The sequence below is a fragment of the Labrus mixtus genome, chromosome 13 (assembly GCF_963584025.1).
Source record: "Labrus mixtus chromosome 13, fLabMix1.1, whole genome shotgun sequence".
NCBI classification, from domain to species: Eukaryota; Metazoa; Chordata; class Actinopteri; order Labriformes; family Labridae; genus Labrus; species Labrus mixtus.
Genome location: NC_083624.1, coordinates 27,189,274 through 27,205,732, shown reverse-complemented (window position 1 = coordinate 27,205,732; position 16,459 = coordinate 27,189,274). Strand labels below are relative to the sequence as shown.

Below are 16,459 nucleotides of genomic sequence, written 5' to 3'. Positions count from 1 at the left end.
ACTTACCTGTAAGGCACTGTCATCAGCTTATTCTTGATATACTGTACTGTAACTTGAGGTGCTTCATGTTAAATATATGATCACATTGGGAAAGAAGGTATATATATATATATTATAAGAAGTATATAATTTTGTAAAGACTTGCTAAATGTTGCAATAATTAAGAGAGGCAAGGTAAAGCGTTGAATTCAGTATTATGTTAGGAATAAAACAGTTTTTATAGCTTCAGGGTCAACTGCCAGCAGTGCTGTGCAGTAAGCTTTCACACAGTGCATCAGCTTCTGCTTTCCTATTGGCTCATTTCTGACTGGGAGGGTCTAAACAGAGACTGGCACCCAGGCAGGAAGGGGGTGGCTGGATTTGTGTCTGCCGGAGTTGGACACACAATCTGTTTTTACTGAGAGAAAACCTTTACTCACTGAATCCACGGAAAGGAAAGGGGGTTTTGATCTTTCTGCTGTGATTGTTATCTTAACAAGTTAGCTGCCTAAAAGTTGTATCTCTTACCCAGATTCCTGGTCGTGGACAGAAGTTCTTGAGTGCTGCATGAAGTGAGAGAGGTAGGTTGTCTTGCTCTGTTTCCTGACTTGCGTGCAAAGGAATTTGCTGCAGTATGCTGTGGAATAGAGTGCAGTAAAGCTGTGAGGCTGTTATTGGAGAAAATCTGGTTCAATAACAATGATGTTTACTCTCAATCTCTGTTTTTCCACTCCCTGTATGTTTGTAGACCATGTTACTTTTGCTCTCGGTGGCGAAACTTTCTAGTACAAAATAATTCAGCTCATGAGAGGATCTCCTTTCCTGCCTGCTCAGCAACTTCCTGTGTGTTTAACCACTTCGTGTACTGGTTGGACTATCCCATCCTGTGTTTGCCTCTAAACACGATGTGTGTTTAAGCTCTGCTGTCTTTGCTTTCTTTGTATTCTGTATGTGCTCTGCTTGGGCAAGAGTCAGCATATCTGACTGTAGCCTTTGGGCACACAATACACCATGTGTCCTTTTACAGTATTAGCAAATATAGAGTATCAACGTCATGGAAAGTAGGTTATAGTGGGCAGAGAGAAAGGACTGAATTTATATTTGTGAAACATGTGATTTAAATGAAAGGTAGTTGTAACTGGCAGTGTATTATAGTGGATACTGATCAGGTTGAATATGTTACAAATTCAACATAACAAGCTTCTCACAGTTTTATAAATGTGAGTTCAGGAAATGTTCGAACACTGTTATTGATCCATTGATTACGTTGACACCACCATGACAAATCCCAGGCTAGCACAACAACTGTGACAAGTGAATGCTTACTTACTGTTATGGCCTAAATATATAATGTGAGATGTGCAGACATAATATTAAAAAAACTTTGTTAATAATTATTTTTAAAACTCAGCTGTCACTATGATAACCTTAATGTAATGCTACCATGAGAAAAATAAGCCCTGAATTCATACAGCTGTTAATCTTTAAGACTAAATGACACAACAGCTAATGAACATTAACAAAATGAGTAATTCATGTGGAATAAACAAAACAAAATCACTGATGAAATACAAATAATGTAAAGCGGGTTTGACCCAGATGGAGACATTACTCTGAATGAATTTTTATAAGGTGCTGGATGCTTTATCTGAAAAAAACTGATGAGAAGAAATCATCAGGATAATTACAAATAGGCATATTTTATGTTATACTATGCTTAACAGACTTCTATAAGCATGTGTTTTTACATTTAAGTAATTACCGATATTGAGAGTCCAGTGGAAGTCTTTTTTTTAACCCATCGCCTGATTTGTGGATCGATGTAAGTGTTCGGTCGACAAAAAAATCACAAAGTAACGAGCGATTTCCATCTCAAATTTACAGTCCAAGGTAACAACTTCATTTGTGCAACTAAAAACCTGAAATACATTTAGTTAAATAAATAAAAAATACTCACATACTCAAGGAGAATTACAGTACTTCAACTTTTGGTTTCTTGAGTCCAGCATGACCAACTATAACCTGCCTTATTACATGACATCACATTTGTTTTTGGTTTTTTTCTTAATCTGCTTTCTGTTGTAAACTGCTGTCTCCAGAGAATGAACTATCTCCAGAGGATTATAACAATAGAATGAGAAGCTGCTTATGGTTGCTCTAAATGTTCTAACTGTAGACTCATGATTTATAGTGACGTTGTTTATTTTAACACAGAGTACAGTATGTGTTATAATGATATACATTGCTTTTGTTTTTCAGAACAGGAAGTGCCTTTGAGGGGACATCACCATCTTGCAGTTTCTGCGTGTTCATTGGCGGCCTATGCTTTGTGTAAGGCCGGACTCAAGCTCCAACACCAGATACCTCTGCTGCGAGCCTTTTAACTCTTTGCACACCTTCAGGACCTGAAGAACTCTGAAATAAAGCCATAGTATGCAGACAGAGGAGAATTACCTAAGAATGTATGACTGAAGTGATCTGCAGTAAAGTCCTTCCAGCAGTCGTTGCTTTCTGATGGTTGATTTCTCAGTGATTGACCAGCTGTTTGATCTTTGTGCTTATGCTGATGGAGGACTCGCCTGCTTGTTTTAACAGCGGACTTTGTATATAGAGCCAACTTGCAGCATCGTGGTGTTGGAGGCATAAGAAGATTGAACTTAAAAAACCCACGACCTAATTTATGATAACAACCCTTGGACATGGCGTTAAACCTTGCCTCAGTAAGAGACACAAAATGGCTAACTCTGGAAGTGTGCCGACAGTTTCAGCGAGGAAACTGTTCACGTAGTGATGAGGAGTGCAAATTTGCTCATCCACCGAAGAGCTGCCAAGTTGAGAATGGGAGGGTCATAGCCTGCTTTGATTCACTGAAGGTAAGAAATATTGCCCACCCTGTATTATCTGTGACACCTTTATGTTACTTTACTAAATTTAAATTAAACCAGCCGTCCTAGGAGGAGGAAACTGAAACAAAAATGACATGAAAAAGTAATTTTCTATATTGTTTCCTGTGTGAATGGTTTCACCTTTTTTATGTCCTTGTTATAAAATATATTTGAACTGCTCAAAGTGCCCATGGAACTGCGGGATCAATCCAATAAAATGGAAGTACAAGTGGCTGGCTTATCCCATCAACTTAAGTTGAATAAAGTTAAAGATCCACCAAGCTAACTAGCAAGAGGACCAGGAAGTGGGTTGGGGTGTGAGTTTGGAAATCATGAAAACTTTCTACGCTCAAAGTTCATAAAATTACAACAAAGAATAAAACGTGACTCTGTTTGATGTACAATGAAAACACTACAATCTCAAACGCTGTCTTCCATGATGTAAAACTTCAGAGTTAATGAAGCCATAGGTGAAACCACACCGTACCAACAAAGTAGTCTTAATACCTGCCAGATGTTCCTCTCCTCCCTTATCTAATGTAGACTGTGACATTTCTAGCCACCGACTGGATCACAGCCAGTTTATTCTGCTGTTTGCTCAGTCGCCCAGAATGAGACCAGTACTGCCTTAATCCACTCTCGCACCACAATGCAGCTCTGCCCTCTGGGATTATTCACATGTTGAATCATCGTCTTATCTCCTTACTGTAGGCAGCTTATACGCTTCTTGTCCGGATGCAGGGGCCTTCTCTGTGCCCCAGTGGTCAAGGACTTTTACTCCTTATCTATAAAGAAACATCTCTTAAATGTTGTTTCAAAGATGATGATGAAGAGGGAGTAATGGGTTTAGGCTGAGGGGGTGCTTTGACATTCCAGATGTTCATTCAGGGAGGTGTCAGGTTTTTGATTAAAGTGTTCAAACTCTGAGGTGTTCAGTTTTCCCCCTTGGGGTCAGGATTAAAATGCACAAACAAATAAACCACCTACATATGCAGGAATACAATTATTATTGATGAAAATCAATATAATAAGAATTTAATATTGTTTAAACTGTAGATGTGCATTTATTACATTTGCACTTCAAGTCTGTAATTTGTTTTGTTTGTAATTTGATTGTTATCCTACAAAACTGTTAAAAAATAGTTAGTGTTTAATTTTAATTAAGATCACCTTGTTTAATTTAGAGATTATTAATGGATCTCAAAATGCTTTAAAATCAACGTAAACCATCTATACTGTAATTCTTCTAACCATCACCCAGTCTAACTAGAATTAAAGTCTGTAAGTCCGTTACACTTCGTAAACATTCTGTTGCAGGGACGAAATGAAATGAGCCAGCTTGTGAGCTTGTAAAACATCAGGGTTTGCAGTCATGTGATGATGTCACAGCTCCTCTGTATGAATAGACTTTTGTCTGTAATGTAATGTCTTTTTCTGTCGTAGATACTGTTATAAAATCAACTTCTACTTCTAACTCAGCAGCTCTTTATCACCCTCAGCCTTTATTTATAAATGGACGGCTAAAGTTGCTTTCCCTTACGTGCTTTGCAAACCAAAGGTTGTTTTCCTCCTGCTCAGCTGTTTTGTTCACTGATGAAATGTAACTGCCATGTGATTTGTCAATTTCCCTCAGGCAGTTCAGATCCAAACAAATAAGGTCTCTACCTCAGATTACTCCTTACAGAGTTAACTTTATTATACCAAAGAATGTGCACATGCTTGTAACTATGGCAGCTTATGACCTTCATTAGTGCATTCTGGCTGATATGCGAATAAAGCTAACATAAGTATTTCATAGTGGCTAGCTCTCACAACCGGAGAGAATTGCAGATGGTTCAAAGGCAGCCTGTTTCATACAGATGTATGATTAACCTCAGCAGCACAGGGGGTTCAAATTCAGATGCATGTTTTCCTGTAAGTCACACATATCACCTGGAATTCTGCCGAGTTAGGCAACCTTTCCAGTCCAAAAACATATCCTCTTTAAAGAACATTAAAGCAAAATAAAGTCAAGTCTTTCAAGAGTCAGTGAGAAAAAAACACAAGGCCTACTTTCATCTTCTGCTTTCAAGCAACTAGAAAGCAGAGCAGTTTGAAGTTCACGAGACATTTAAAAGAGTGAGAGGAAGATTTTTTTATGGCACTACATTTCATAAGAGTGACAACACAGACTAATGAAACATTAATGACAGTTAAACAAGCGTGGATATTCCGAGAAAATAATTAAAGTGAATCTCTCGGGAGAAATGCAAATGAGGTGAATTAAGTTGACTTGATTGAGGGATTTGAATATGTAGGACAGAGAAAGCAAACCTCTCATTAGGCAAACACAGACGCTTGATTGATTGACACAAATCTTGTTGTTAGGCTCATTTAAAGTCTAAAAGGAGATAGTAAGACTCAAGCTTAATAATCGGACTGAAATATAAAGCACATCAACACTTGATCCACTCAGCTGTCAAGCTCAGGGACGTCTTGTGTTGTCTTTAAGTCTCTCATCAAAGCTACAGTTAAGTTATAAAGAGAGCGCTGTGAATGAGAGCGCAGTTGGTTACATTTATTTGAATTTAAATTAAATGATACCACGGCACAATGTCTTCATCCAAAGCTAACATGTATTACCTGCAGTATGAAGGAGATGGTATTTAGCCATGTGAGAAGTACAGTGGTGCTGATTGAGGTGATGGAGAGCACTGCTGACTTTATCAGGCTCAATAAATAATTTAGAGGAATTTACTGGACTGCTACTTTAAAATCTTTGAGTGTTTTTAATGCCTTTTCTATTTGTTCTGAACACAGGGTCGATGCTCAAGAGAAAACTGCAAGTATCTGCATCCACCTTCACACTTGAAAACACAGTTAGAGATCAACGGGCGCAACAATCTCATCCAGCAGAAGACGGCAGCGGCCGTGCTCGCCCAACAGATGCAGCTCATGATCCCCGGACCCAGCCTGCAGCCTGTGGTGAGGTCTTAAAAGTCATTAGTAGACATGTTCCCCTGACACTTTCCTTTCTGTCATTTATTCCTCACCTTAATTCGCAAATAAGATGATACATGTTATAGATATTTTTAACACTGCAATAGTGTAAAATATTTGAAGCTATACTGTTCACCGTGTGTAACATTAAAAAAATACTTACTGGGAAAGAATGCCATAAAGCTTTCTTTGAGTATTTAGTTTGTCAGTCCTTTTAAACCAAAAAGAAAATAAATATATATACATGAAGGAAAAGAAAAAAAATCCGTAGTGGGATTAGGGCGAGTTTCGATTACGACTTTGGCTTCACACAATCAAGAAAACAAGATCATGGAGATTAAACAATTACTGTGCCACATGCTGTGTTACACACGTTTTGTCCATAGGTTTTGTTACGTGTGGTAAAGGTTTCAAAGTGTTTGAAGTTATATTTTGGCCACAAGAGTACATCACCACTACCTTAGAAACATAGGTCATTGATTTGTATTTATTTCTTATCATTATATATTATTATGTTTTATATATTTATATTTTTACCCTTTTTTAATCTGAGTGTTTTATTTAAAGTGTTCAGAATGTTGGATCGATTTATGCATGTGATCCAGATGTTGTGAAATCAATGCGTAATCATTTTTAACATCTAACATGATCTAAATATCAACCAAAACCAAAATCAATCAGTCCTGTTTGTTTTTTGTTTGTTTTTTCACATCTCACTCTCTTGTTGGGCTGAAGAAAAACTACTGTCACCTGATGAGATTTGTCCACTGAAACATCAAACAATAACTCATTTTTAAAATAAACTGCTTCATTTAGAGTAGATCTATCTCGTGTATATTCTCTGCTAGGAACACACTGTGTCTGAAGTCATTTCTTCAGTAATGGAACATTTTCAATATCTCACTCTTAGTGGCTTCTTTTTGTGTCATGGTGCTTGTCATTTGTTAAATATGAAATCTTCTCTAATGGCCAACATTATCTGTTACACAGGGACTTGGCACAAACTCGGCTCTTGGTTATGGCTCTTACATGACACCTCTGAGCCATGGAATGAGCCTCGTCCCCACAGACAGCATGCCCAGCACCCAGGTCCTCATGTCAGGGAGCCCACCCGTCACGGTGCAGAGCTCCTCCTCTTCTTCTTCTTCCTCTTCTCCCTCACAGAAGCTGCAGCGCACAGACAAACTGGAGGTATTCATGGCACCACTAGCAGTGATTTAAACATGAAGAAATACATTTGCACCTCTGATGTTTGTATAATCTGCCCACATGCTCTCACTGTCTGTCTAATGGCTCCTCTCAGGTGTGCCGTGAGTTTCAGCGGGGAAACTGTGCACGAGGGGAGACAGATTGCCGCTTCGCTCACCCCAGTGACAGTCCCATGATTGACAGCACCGACAACACTGTCACCGTTTGCATGGACTACATCAAGAGCCGCTGCTCCAGGGAGAAGTGCAAGTATTTTCACCCGCCTGCACACTTGCAGGCCAAAATCAAATCCAGTCAACAGCAAGTCAGTCACACAGCCGTGGCAGCCCAGGCAGCAGCCGCAGCCATGGTAAGACACAGCCTCATCAGTTCAGTTTGACAACAAAAACACACGTTTTCCTGTTGATAATAGGGTTGTATTTGGTGTAATTAAGTTTTTGATGTCATCACTGAATGTGGATTATTGTTATTGCTCATTGTTATAAGGCTGGGAGTGTTTAACTAAAAAAATAAAAAAATAAAAAAATAAATTAAGCGGTAAGATTAGTTTAACATCTTTTCAATTTTCAGTTAACACTGATGTTTAAAGGCCAAATTAGTGATTTCTGAAACCATAGTTTCTGACACAAAGCAGTCTGACCCCCTGCTTCTAAACAAAAAGAGCAATGTTGATACGGATTCATCGATTGACTCTGTGGTCTACACCTTGAGTCCTCCTTCTCAGGCCTGTATTTGTTTACATTCTATATTCTTTGTTTAGGGTCCCCTGAAGAGGACTGTCACAAACTGTGGGAATAATTAAGATGGCTAGATAAGAAGTCATAACTTCCTGGTTTTCTCAAACACTTCTTCATGTCTGGATCTTGGCCTTTGAGATGAGATGAAATTAGATTAATAATAGTTGGTGTATAGAAATTAGTGTTGTAATTAAAAACCTGTCAATCAAACTGAGAGACAAAGCATGTGTTGCAATTTAATCATCTAAATTAAACAAAATATCCTTTTGCTATATTGGCACGTGTGCCAGACACTTCACAGACAACTGGTGCTTTATTGCAATTCACTTAGTACTGGTAATTGTGTTTAAACTGTCTGTGCAACAGTGCATTCATTTATTGTAGTGGCTCTACTTTATAATAAAAAATCTGCATTGAAAAGTATCTAAAAGCAGACAGTTACAGACTCCCATCATGGCCCCATTATGATTTCTACTGCTTCTTATGAAAATTCTTGCACCCTTAAATATTTCCTTTTTTCCTTTTTTTTTTTTTTTTACATTGCCAAACTAATTATAAACTATAAATCTAAATTATTTTTTATATATTTAATAGTAACTTCAGTTACATCCTCTTTTTTGTGAGATTTTGCATTTGTTTTTAAAGTAAACAAAAACAACAGCAGTTAATCAGTAGTGTGTAGGAAACAAGTAGAGGAGGCACCAAAAGTCTTAGTCTCATGGGTTGTGTCAGTGAGCTCCACATTCTGTGCTTTGTAATGATGGATACATGGTTATTTATGATGTTTATTTATGATGTTGCCTTTAGCTAGCTCTCATAAAACCCAGCCATCTCTCATTTCACTTTAACAGTTTTTATGTGCATCACATTGTCATCCCATCCTGAAAGCCGTTAAATCGATGTCTGTATTCCAAATGTGTTTTTAATGTGCTTAGTTGCACTGATTGCATCATGCTAGCATTAGTTACAATCAACACACTCTAACCAGGTGAAGTTATCCGGATGATCAATATGCAATATCAATAGTGAAAAGAAGTGTTTCCAATCATGAAATAGTCGAAGCTATTGATTAACTTCATGTCGACCTACTAATTAAGAATCTTTAGTAGATGTGTCCTTTTAATCAGTTGTTTTGGTTACTATGCATGCCTATTGTGTTGTATGTGTTAAACTACATTCAGATTATTTTGTTTTGTTTTCCCCTTCTCACCTATCCACAATGCTGTCCCCCATGATGCACCTCTGCTTGCTGTTACCTGTATGTTAATACGCTTGAATCCCATTGGCCCACTGCCATCATGTGCTCGCTGCCTGCTATTAAAAGACTCAGTCGACTGCCAAAGCAATGAAGCGATCCCTCGAGGCAACTGTAGACCTGGTATTTTCACCTTTTGCTTTGGTTGTAGCTATTGATTGTACTGTAATAACTTTTAATTTTTGACATTGTTGTTTAAAGCTTCTCATATAGTCTTTGTGTGCACAGTCACCATCAGTATCTTTAAGTGCTTAAGTTGTGAGATATGTTTTTAACTTTTGGTTGGTTGATACATTATTCCATTCATTTTTGTATCCTTAAACCATGTTTAAGTTTTCCAATATGTGCTATTTCACCTCTATTGTGTAGTCATGTTTGTCATTCTTTGTGACATTGTTTTTAAATCAATAATATTACATGTTTAAGACTTAGCTGAACAGAAACAAGGTACATTTGGGAAGTTTTGGTGAGTCATGTCTCCTTGTGTCACTTTGCAGGCCTTTCCCCACAGCATGCTACAGCCACTACCAAAGAGACAGGCTCTGGAGAAGAGCAGCTGGGCAGGTTCTCTCCTCAGCCCCAGCTTTCTGCATTACCAACAAGCACTGGCAAACTCACAGCTGCAGCAGCCCACCGCTGCTTTTTACCCAACTGGTACGTATTTACGTTTGATGGTAATTCTGAGCAAAAACAGAACTTTTCGAAGACTTTTCTGTTTGGAAATGTTGTCTGTTTTCTCATAATAGTTGTTCGTAGATAAGGGATGAGTACCTGCGGTTTGGTCTTTCACTTGTATGACTTCTCTGGTGGCTAGGGCTGTTGCATACTGATGACACACTAGCAGTAAGATGGCCTGGGCTGGATCTTTGCAGTTCTTATATTTCACTGATTATCCAAAGAAATGTAGAGGAACATCAGGCTTCATGATCAAACATCAGTCCACAATGACTTGATCACTGTCATTCTCTCTTTCTGTGCTCTGCGATTTGTATCATAAATACTTTTTCTAACTTGCCTTGAAAACTCGATAGAAGTCTGTATTGTCCAGAGATTGATTATTCTCTTACGGACTTTTAATGTCAGTTTCTGCCCAAACTTTTAAAAGTCAGAGTTTGATATTTGGATTTGCGAGAAAACAACAGATGTAACCACTCAAATCTATAATGGCTGCCATTAACAATTGCAAAGCAAAACAGTCTGAATTAATGTACTGTAGTACTCAGGTGTTCCAAATAATATTAGCAATGGCTCTGTTTTATTTAAGTGTCTCAGTAAGATATGATACCAGAAGCCTGAAACTGAAGCTACTCATGCCACCTTAGTTGTTCTCATAGTGACATGTCAAAACGTCTTCTGTTAACAAAGCTTGTGCATGATGGCTTTAGCATGGCTTAACAGGGCGCTTAAGTTGAACTAATTGATGCTATTGATTAAATCTGTGCTTTACCTGCTATGGAAGGTAAAGATGTCAGAGGCACCAGGTGGACATGAAATGGTTCTTCTACAGTTAATGAATAAAATTAGAGCCAGACTGTATTCAATACATTTACAAACACTCTTTGTGTCAGCTCTGAGGAACACATGGACACATACACATTTGTAGCTTTAAGATTTGAATCCTATTTTAACACTAACTGCTTACTGTGTGCTCACTAAACTGAAGATGTATTCACATGGGCTCTTCCCCATGTTAACCATTACAAATGTCATGATAAAAGAAGTCTCTGTTTCTATCACACAGGGTCGGTCTTCTGCATGGCTCCTGGTAACAGTTTTGGTAGGTCTTATCTCTGTTTCTCATAATCACATCTCATAATCAATGCAGACCTCCTTTTTCCAGGAGAACTCAGCATGACAGTTAACCCTCTTGTTCAAAGGCTTTGAAAGGATCATGTGACTGTATTCTTCTGTAAATATATTGTTTGTGCTGTATAAATGTGGTGTGTGCTTTTTATTGCAAAGTCTGCTAATGTTTGCATTCTTAAAATTAAAGCAGGGATAATCTTTTTCTTAAACATCACTTCAGGTTTAGAGATGTATAATAAACATAGAATTGCCATATATTAGGAAATTTGATCAGCATCCCTTTGATAAAATCGTTTCTATTTGTTGACTGCTTTATATTACTAAAATCCTGAAATATCTCATAAAAACACTTTTACCATGTCTGGAGAGATTGCTGTACACGCCGTCTCTTTTGGGATGTCTCATAATGGACAGATTTCCTAATTTTATCTCTTATCAGCCCTCCTTTTATGTTCTCCCCTGCTGTCTCGCTTTGCTGTGTGATCACATGCCATCTGCTGGTCTAACCCAATGATGGCTTGCTGCTAATGTCATTTTGTATTTGCTTGGCAAGAGAGAGAGAGCGAGAAAGAGAGAGAGAGCGAAACATTGCTATGGTTACCATAATGCTCCACCTCCCTTTTCATTGCTTTCATGGTTCCCTTCCTGAAAAAAGTCCCCATGATGTACAGTGCTACGCCTGCTACTGTCTCTGCAGCAACTACTCCCGCCACAAGTGTCCCCTACGCAGCAACAGCACCAGCCAATCAGGTTTGCTCCTTTTTAAAGCTTTCTGTCATAAATCCTTGAGCTCTGATAAGTGCTTCATCCGTGAATCAGGGGAGCGTAGCATTGCCCTGCTTGCATTGCCTTTTGTTAAGCTTTATCCACCTGTAGACCTTCATTACAAGTAGTCTGCATCTCACCTCTTTCCTTTATGACAGACTCATTTAGAGGCCTTCCATCTGCTAATAGTGGTGTGGCATTTATTCTTTACTGCATGTGTTTTGCTTTGATTTATGTCATTGTCTGTTTCATTATATAACATGCAGTTTGAAGTGTGTTCTTAAAGGAACGGGGAACACTCAAAGTAAATACCAGATCATAATAATTGCATTCGTTTTATTATATTATCTTTGAAAAGATGCTGTCTCATGATCAGGGCGTCATTTGCATACATCAACCTTTGTGATACGATATCTTTCAGGAGTGGTGATGTCATGATGTGTTTGCATGAGTGTAATTTTATGTCATATTTAACTATCACTTTGAGATTCACATAATTTATATCTCAGTCGTCTGGGCTTCACAGATTAACAGGTTAATGGTTTTGATGGGAGGTACTTGTAAAAAAATGTCCACCTCAAAAAGAATAATCTTTTTTCCCCATTGTAGCCCAAACATCTGTACCACATGTTTTGTTTCATCAAAACAGATGATGTTTTAATTCAGACTAACAACAGCTGTTGTTCCCAAAAATGATGTCATAGTTTACCTGGAGCATCCAGCTTACTCATACCTGTTTATTTATGACCAAGTACCGGTTCATATAAAGTATGTATTAAACATTTTCAAAACATTTCAGTCTGATTGAATGGTGCAGTCATAGGTTATTAAAGAATGGTGGTCATAAGCACCACACATAGGTGCAGGGAAATTCAAAGACAGCAGCCAGAAAAATAAACTATGACCTGAAGAAGATGGTGGAAACATTGTAATTTAATTGAATTAACCCTTATGTGGCATTGAGTGAGTGTGCAGGCATATCTTCTTTTTCTGGCTGCAGTCATAGATTATGAGGATTTTTTTGTTAAGAGTTAGACCTTAGGGTAAGATCAACATAAAGAGTTAACAAGGTTGTAGTGTTTGTTTAGTTTTTCCTTTTTTTAAATCAACATGATAAAGTACATGGGAGCAAATAATTTTTCATTGTGTGCCACCACTAAGTGACTGTCGTCTTCCCCTGAAACAGATCATCCTCAAGTAACTACCAGGAGCAGAAGTCAGTGCTGTGTTGCTGCTGTTAAAGACCCCAAACACCTGCTCTGTAAATACTCTAACACCACACACAAGCTACAACACGCTGCATGCTGATAACAACCCTGTAGACATGACTACATCATCATAATCAGTAACATAGCTCCAATACTAGGATTTTACTGTTTTAGAGAAGTGTCCCCCAAGATAATTGTATGTATGCGCCTTTGCACCTGCATTCACTTGCATCTTCAGTAATGTGCATAAGATCCTTGTTTCTATTACCTTAAGCCATCTGACAAGGTGTCAAGAAGCTTCAATGAACTGAAATACAATGTATCTGCTGTTCACATATATACTGTAGGTGCCTCGTGTAAAAAAAACAAAAAAAAAAACTGTTCGGAACAAATGCAACAATGAAAAGCCAAGAAAAAAATCAGTGCAGATAAAGTAGTAACACTCTTATACTAAGTGATATGGAAAAGGCCGACAGTTTAAAAAAGTGTACCCATCAGTAGAAGAAGAGTGAGCGTAACAGATCTCATCTGAGCTGTTCAACATGTTAACAGGTGTAAAGGGGTTCATGATGAGAAATAGTTCAAATCCTGTCATTACAATATTGAGCAGCATTTCTTTTCCTTCTTGAATGATGTGTAAAGTACACAAGGAGAACTTTTGTAAACTAAAGATTGTTTATCTAGTGCCACATACATGTATTAATTATTTTAAACAAACTAGAGCAAAGCACTTGTGTAAACTTTCAAAACCACAACGATTCCTAATGAAAGTTCCTCTGAGGTGTTCTGAGGGAAGTTCACAAATGTTGTTTATCCCCTGAAAACAGGATCAGTGCTCCACCTCCTGGTGTGCCTTTGCATTGCATTTACAGCATGTTTGCTGTATAAGTCAGCTGCTGCAGAGACGTTTTCTTCTTTAAAGCAGTGATAAAATAAAAACAGATAAATTTCCCCCTCTTTATTATGAAGATATATAGATACTTGGATTACCAGTCACAATGATGGTGGACATAATGTATCTTAAAGTGGTTTTAACTTAGGGGGCAGGTTTCACAGAGATAGTTTGACCCTTGGTGAGTACACACTAAAAGTCGGGTGTAGGACTAAATCTGTGTAACGCGTTTTTATAATAATATCTGGCAGAGTACTCTTATTCAAATGTTTGCCTTCTTAACACTTACAAAGAAATGTACTGAGACTTTCAGCCAAAAGTGACATGAAGTGAACATGTTTAAGTTGTATAAAACTTCCAGACAATTCAGACATCTAACAAATTTGAGATTTGGCTCAAATTGTCCGCTAAATTGTCAATCCAAAATCTTGTTTTCTTGTAATTTGTCCAATGTTTTTAGAAAACCATAAATTATGATCAAAGTTTTTCTCTTCTTATGTCGTTTAGTGCCACTGGCAGCAGGAGCCACTGATTGTTACAAAACAAACATTTCAGAGCCTAATGAAGGCTGCAGACCTCTCTGAACCGTCTTTGTGAAACCAGCCCCTTTCTTACATTTGAACATAGAAATGACCAAATTGTCAAACTGAAGTTCTTTGAACCCTTTAAGGGTTGTGTAATGTGTAAACTGTTAGTCTTAATGTTACAGTCAGATGTCAGTACTGTATTCTTCTGAATGTTACTAGTGCCTAAAGAATTGTCAGGATGAGGATATCCGTGCATATTTCAAAGGCTTTGTGTGGGAAAATAACATTTAAAGAAACGTTTTGCACTGTTGCGAGTGCTATTGTGTACACCTGTTTTAGATTTTATGAAATCATTAATTTTCACTGATATTTGAATTTTTATGGATGTATAAGACTTAGTAACCATTTTCTTTTCCTTTTGAGATGTAGTGTATTACAATATTTCCTTACTAGTTTGAATGCACAGTTCAACACATTATGTAGTAATAAAGTCACATTTACGCAGGTAGGATAGTTGTGTATGGCTGATACAAAATTATGCAAATTATTTTACTGACAGCAGACGGAGTGGGTATTGTGTTGGTGAAAAACAAAAATAATACTAAAAACATATATCACACATGTATGTAAAGTTGAACTTTGGTTTAGTTTATGATAAATTCCATTTCCTTTTTTTATGAATACTTTGTGTGATTAACTGAGACAATCCACCGAGACATTTTTCATTTGTTCACATGTGTTTTCATGACAAGTTTGACACATTATCGGATGAAATATAAGGAGTATACTTCTAGCAGTTTAACACGTTTAAAATGTATTCTCTTTTGTGACTATTTTGTGATGAATGTAATTTATTAAACTCACTTTAGCTCTGCTGAGGGTTCCTCAAAGGGCCCTCCATCTGTTGTATTAGCCTATGAAAAGCCGTCTCGTGTCCAGGGATCAAATGTTTGGAGCAAAGAGAAGCTAAACACATTTGGTCCCTGTCACTGCCTTGTCACCTGTAAGGGACAACCTACCTTTGTATGAGCAAGGCCATAGATAGAACTGCTTTTTATGTACAAAAAGTGCATTGTACAGGCCACGTTTAAGGTAACTCTCATCATAGTCTAACAATAGTTTGTCCTTTAATCGTGCTGATGTGTTGCTGAGGCAATCTGGATTTGCAGTGGTTAATTAATTATTTCTGTGTTTTTGTAGGTGATAAATTTGTTTTTCTCTCACCTCAATAACACTTCAAGTTGTTCTGTCAGAGCTCATTATGCCATGGTGAGACACTGTAAGTGTTCCAGCACATAACAAAACATATTTTAAACCTTTTGTTTTGTTTTTGTATTGTTTCTACTGCACGTTAACATCCCGCAGTGAAAATAGACTCCAGGTACAGTTTAAAAACCAGATTTTTGATCATTTTCAACGTTTTCTTGTCATTTCTGTAAATATATATATGAATAATCCCCCCTTATTTATTTTACCTGCAAACAAAAGGCATATAACTGAATGTTTGTTTCAACTTCTGACTAAAAGCTTGAATGTGATGGTGACACCTGCACATGGAGTTTGTTTGAGATTTTAATCACACAGTCATAAAGATGTCGACTGTAAGAATGTTTGGTCTGACTGACTGATGGAAACATTTCACCGAAGCACTTTCTCCACAGTCAGACGACGGAGATGACATGCTTTTTGTGAACTTTGCCTTATCTTTGATCTGTTCCTGAGTTTGTATTTGTTAAGTGATTATGAATACCTTATTGTCTAATAAATAAAATACATTTCACTCAACTCTGCTGGCATATTGTTATTTCCTGACTTTGTATTAAAGGTCATACGGACAGTGTGTAAAATAAACCCAAACATGATCACTACTTGAAAAATGCCAGTGCCATCTGATTCAATCCTGTGGATGCCTTAACTCTTACCCAGGTGCTAAAACATAATATTACTAACAGACATCAAGATAAAGCCGTGCTTTGTTTTTTGATATTTTGATAGAAATAAATGATCACTTATTTATTTAATCAAAGATGGCTCGTTGGCTAACTCATTTACATGTTGTGAAATTTCAAATTTAATACACTTGGCTAAATTTGGAATTAATATATTAATCAAAATTAAACTAGTTATCGCCTCACAAATTCCATAAGTTAATCTTTTTAAATGGCATTCCAACTGTATATGACTGACAATTCTTTCCCAACGTGGTCTGATATTTAT

At 37.4% G+C, this 16,459-nt stretch overlaps 1 protein-coding gene and 1 long non-coding RNA gene across 5 annotated transcripts; one reads left to right on the top strand and one right to left on the bottom strand.

Annotated features, from left to right (window-relative positions):
- Positions 1 to 359: 359 nt before the first annotated feature.
- On the bottom strand, positions 360 to 2,368 carry LOC132987456 (uncharacterized). Its single transcript, XR_009675617.1, has 2 exons — positions 2,242 to 2,368; positions 360 to 569 (listed from the first exon to the last, which is right to left on the bottom strand). It is a non-coding gene; the product is annotated as an uncharacterized LOC132987456 (long non-coding RNA).
- A 30-nt stretch (positions 2,369 to 2,398) lies between these two features.
- On the top strand, positions 2,399 to 16,027 carry LOC132987454 (muscleblind-like protein 2a). Of its 4 annotated transcripts, XM_061054538.1 has the most exons (9): positions 2,399 to 2,852; positions 5,664 to 5,828; positions 6,834 to 7,034; positions 7,147 to 7,401; positions 9,114 to 9,167; positions 9,542 to 9,698; positions 10,786 to 10,821; positions 11,506 to 11,600; positions 12,802 to 16,027. In XM_061054538.1, exons 1-9 carry the CDS (start codon positions 2,679 to 2,681, stop codon positions 12,814 to 12,816), a joined length of 1,152 nt encoding a protein of 383 aa, XP_060910521.1. In that variant the 5' UTR covers positions 2,399 to 2,678; the 3' UTR covers positions 12,817 to 16,027. The 4 variants fall into 4 exon arrangements, with proteins under 4 accessions (XP_060910521.1, XP_060910524.1, XP_060910520.1 ...); XM_061054541.1 differs by lacking the exon at positions 9,114 to 9,167; XM_061054537.1 differs by lacking the exon at positions 11,506 to 11,600.
- The last annotated feature ends 432 nt before the right edge of the window (positions 16,028 to 16,459 follow it).

What these genes read in the sequence shown, in the direction of transcription:
- LOC132987454 (XM_061054537.1), top strand. Translation starts at nt 2,679, where the DNA reads ATGGCGTTAAACCTTGCCTCAGTAAGAGACACAAAATGGCTAACTCTG. An exon ending in CCTGCTTTGATTCACTGAAG is followed by an intron (nt 2,853 to 5,663) that starts GTAAGAAATATT and finishes TTCTGAACACAG; the next exon opens with GGTCGATGCTCAAGAGAAAA. An exon ending in GGCTCCTGGTAACAGTTTTG is followed by an intron (nt 10,822 to 12,801) that starts GTAGGTCTTATC and finishes CCCCTGAAACAG; the next exon opens with ATCATCCTCAAGTAACTACC.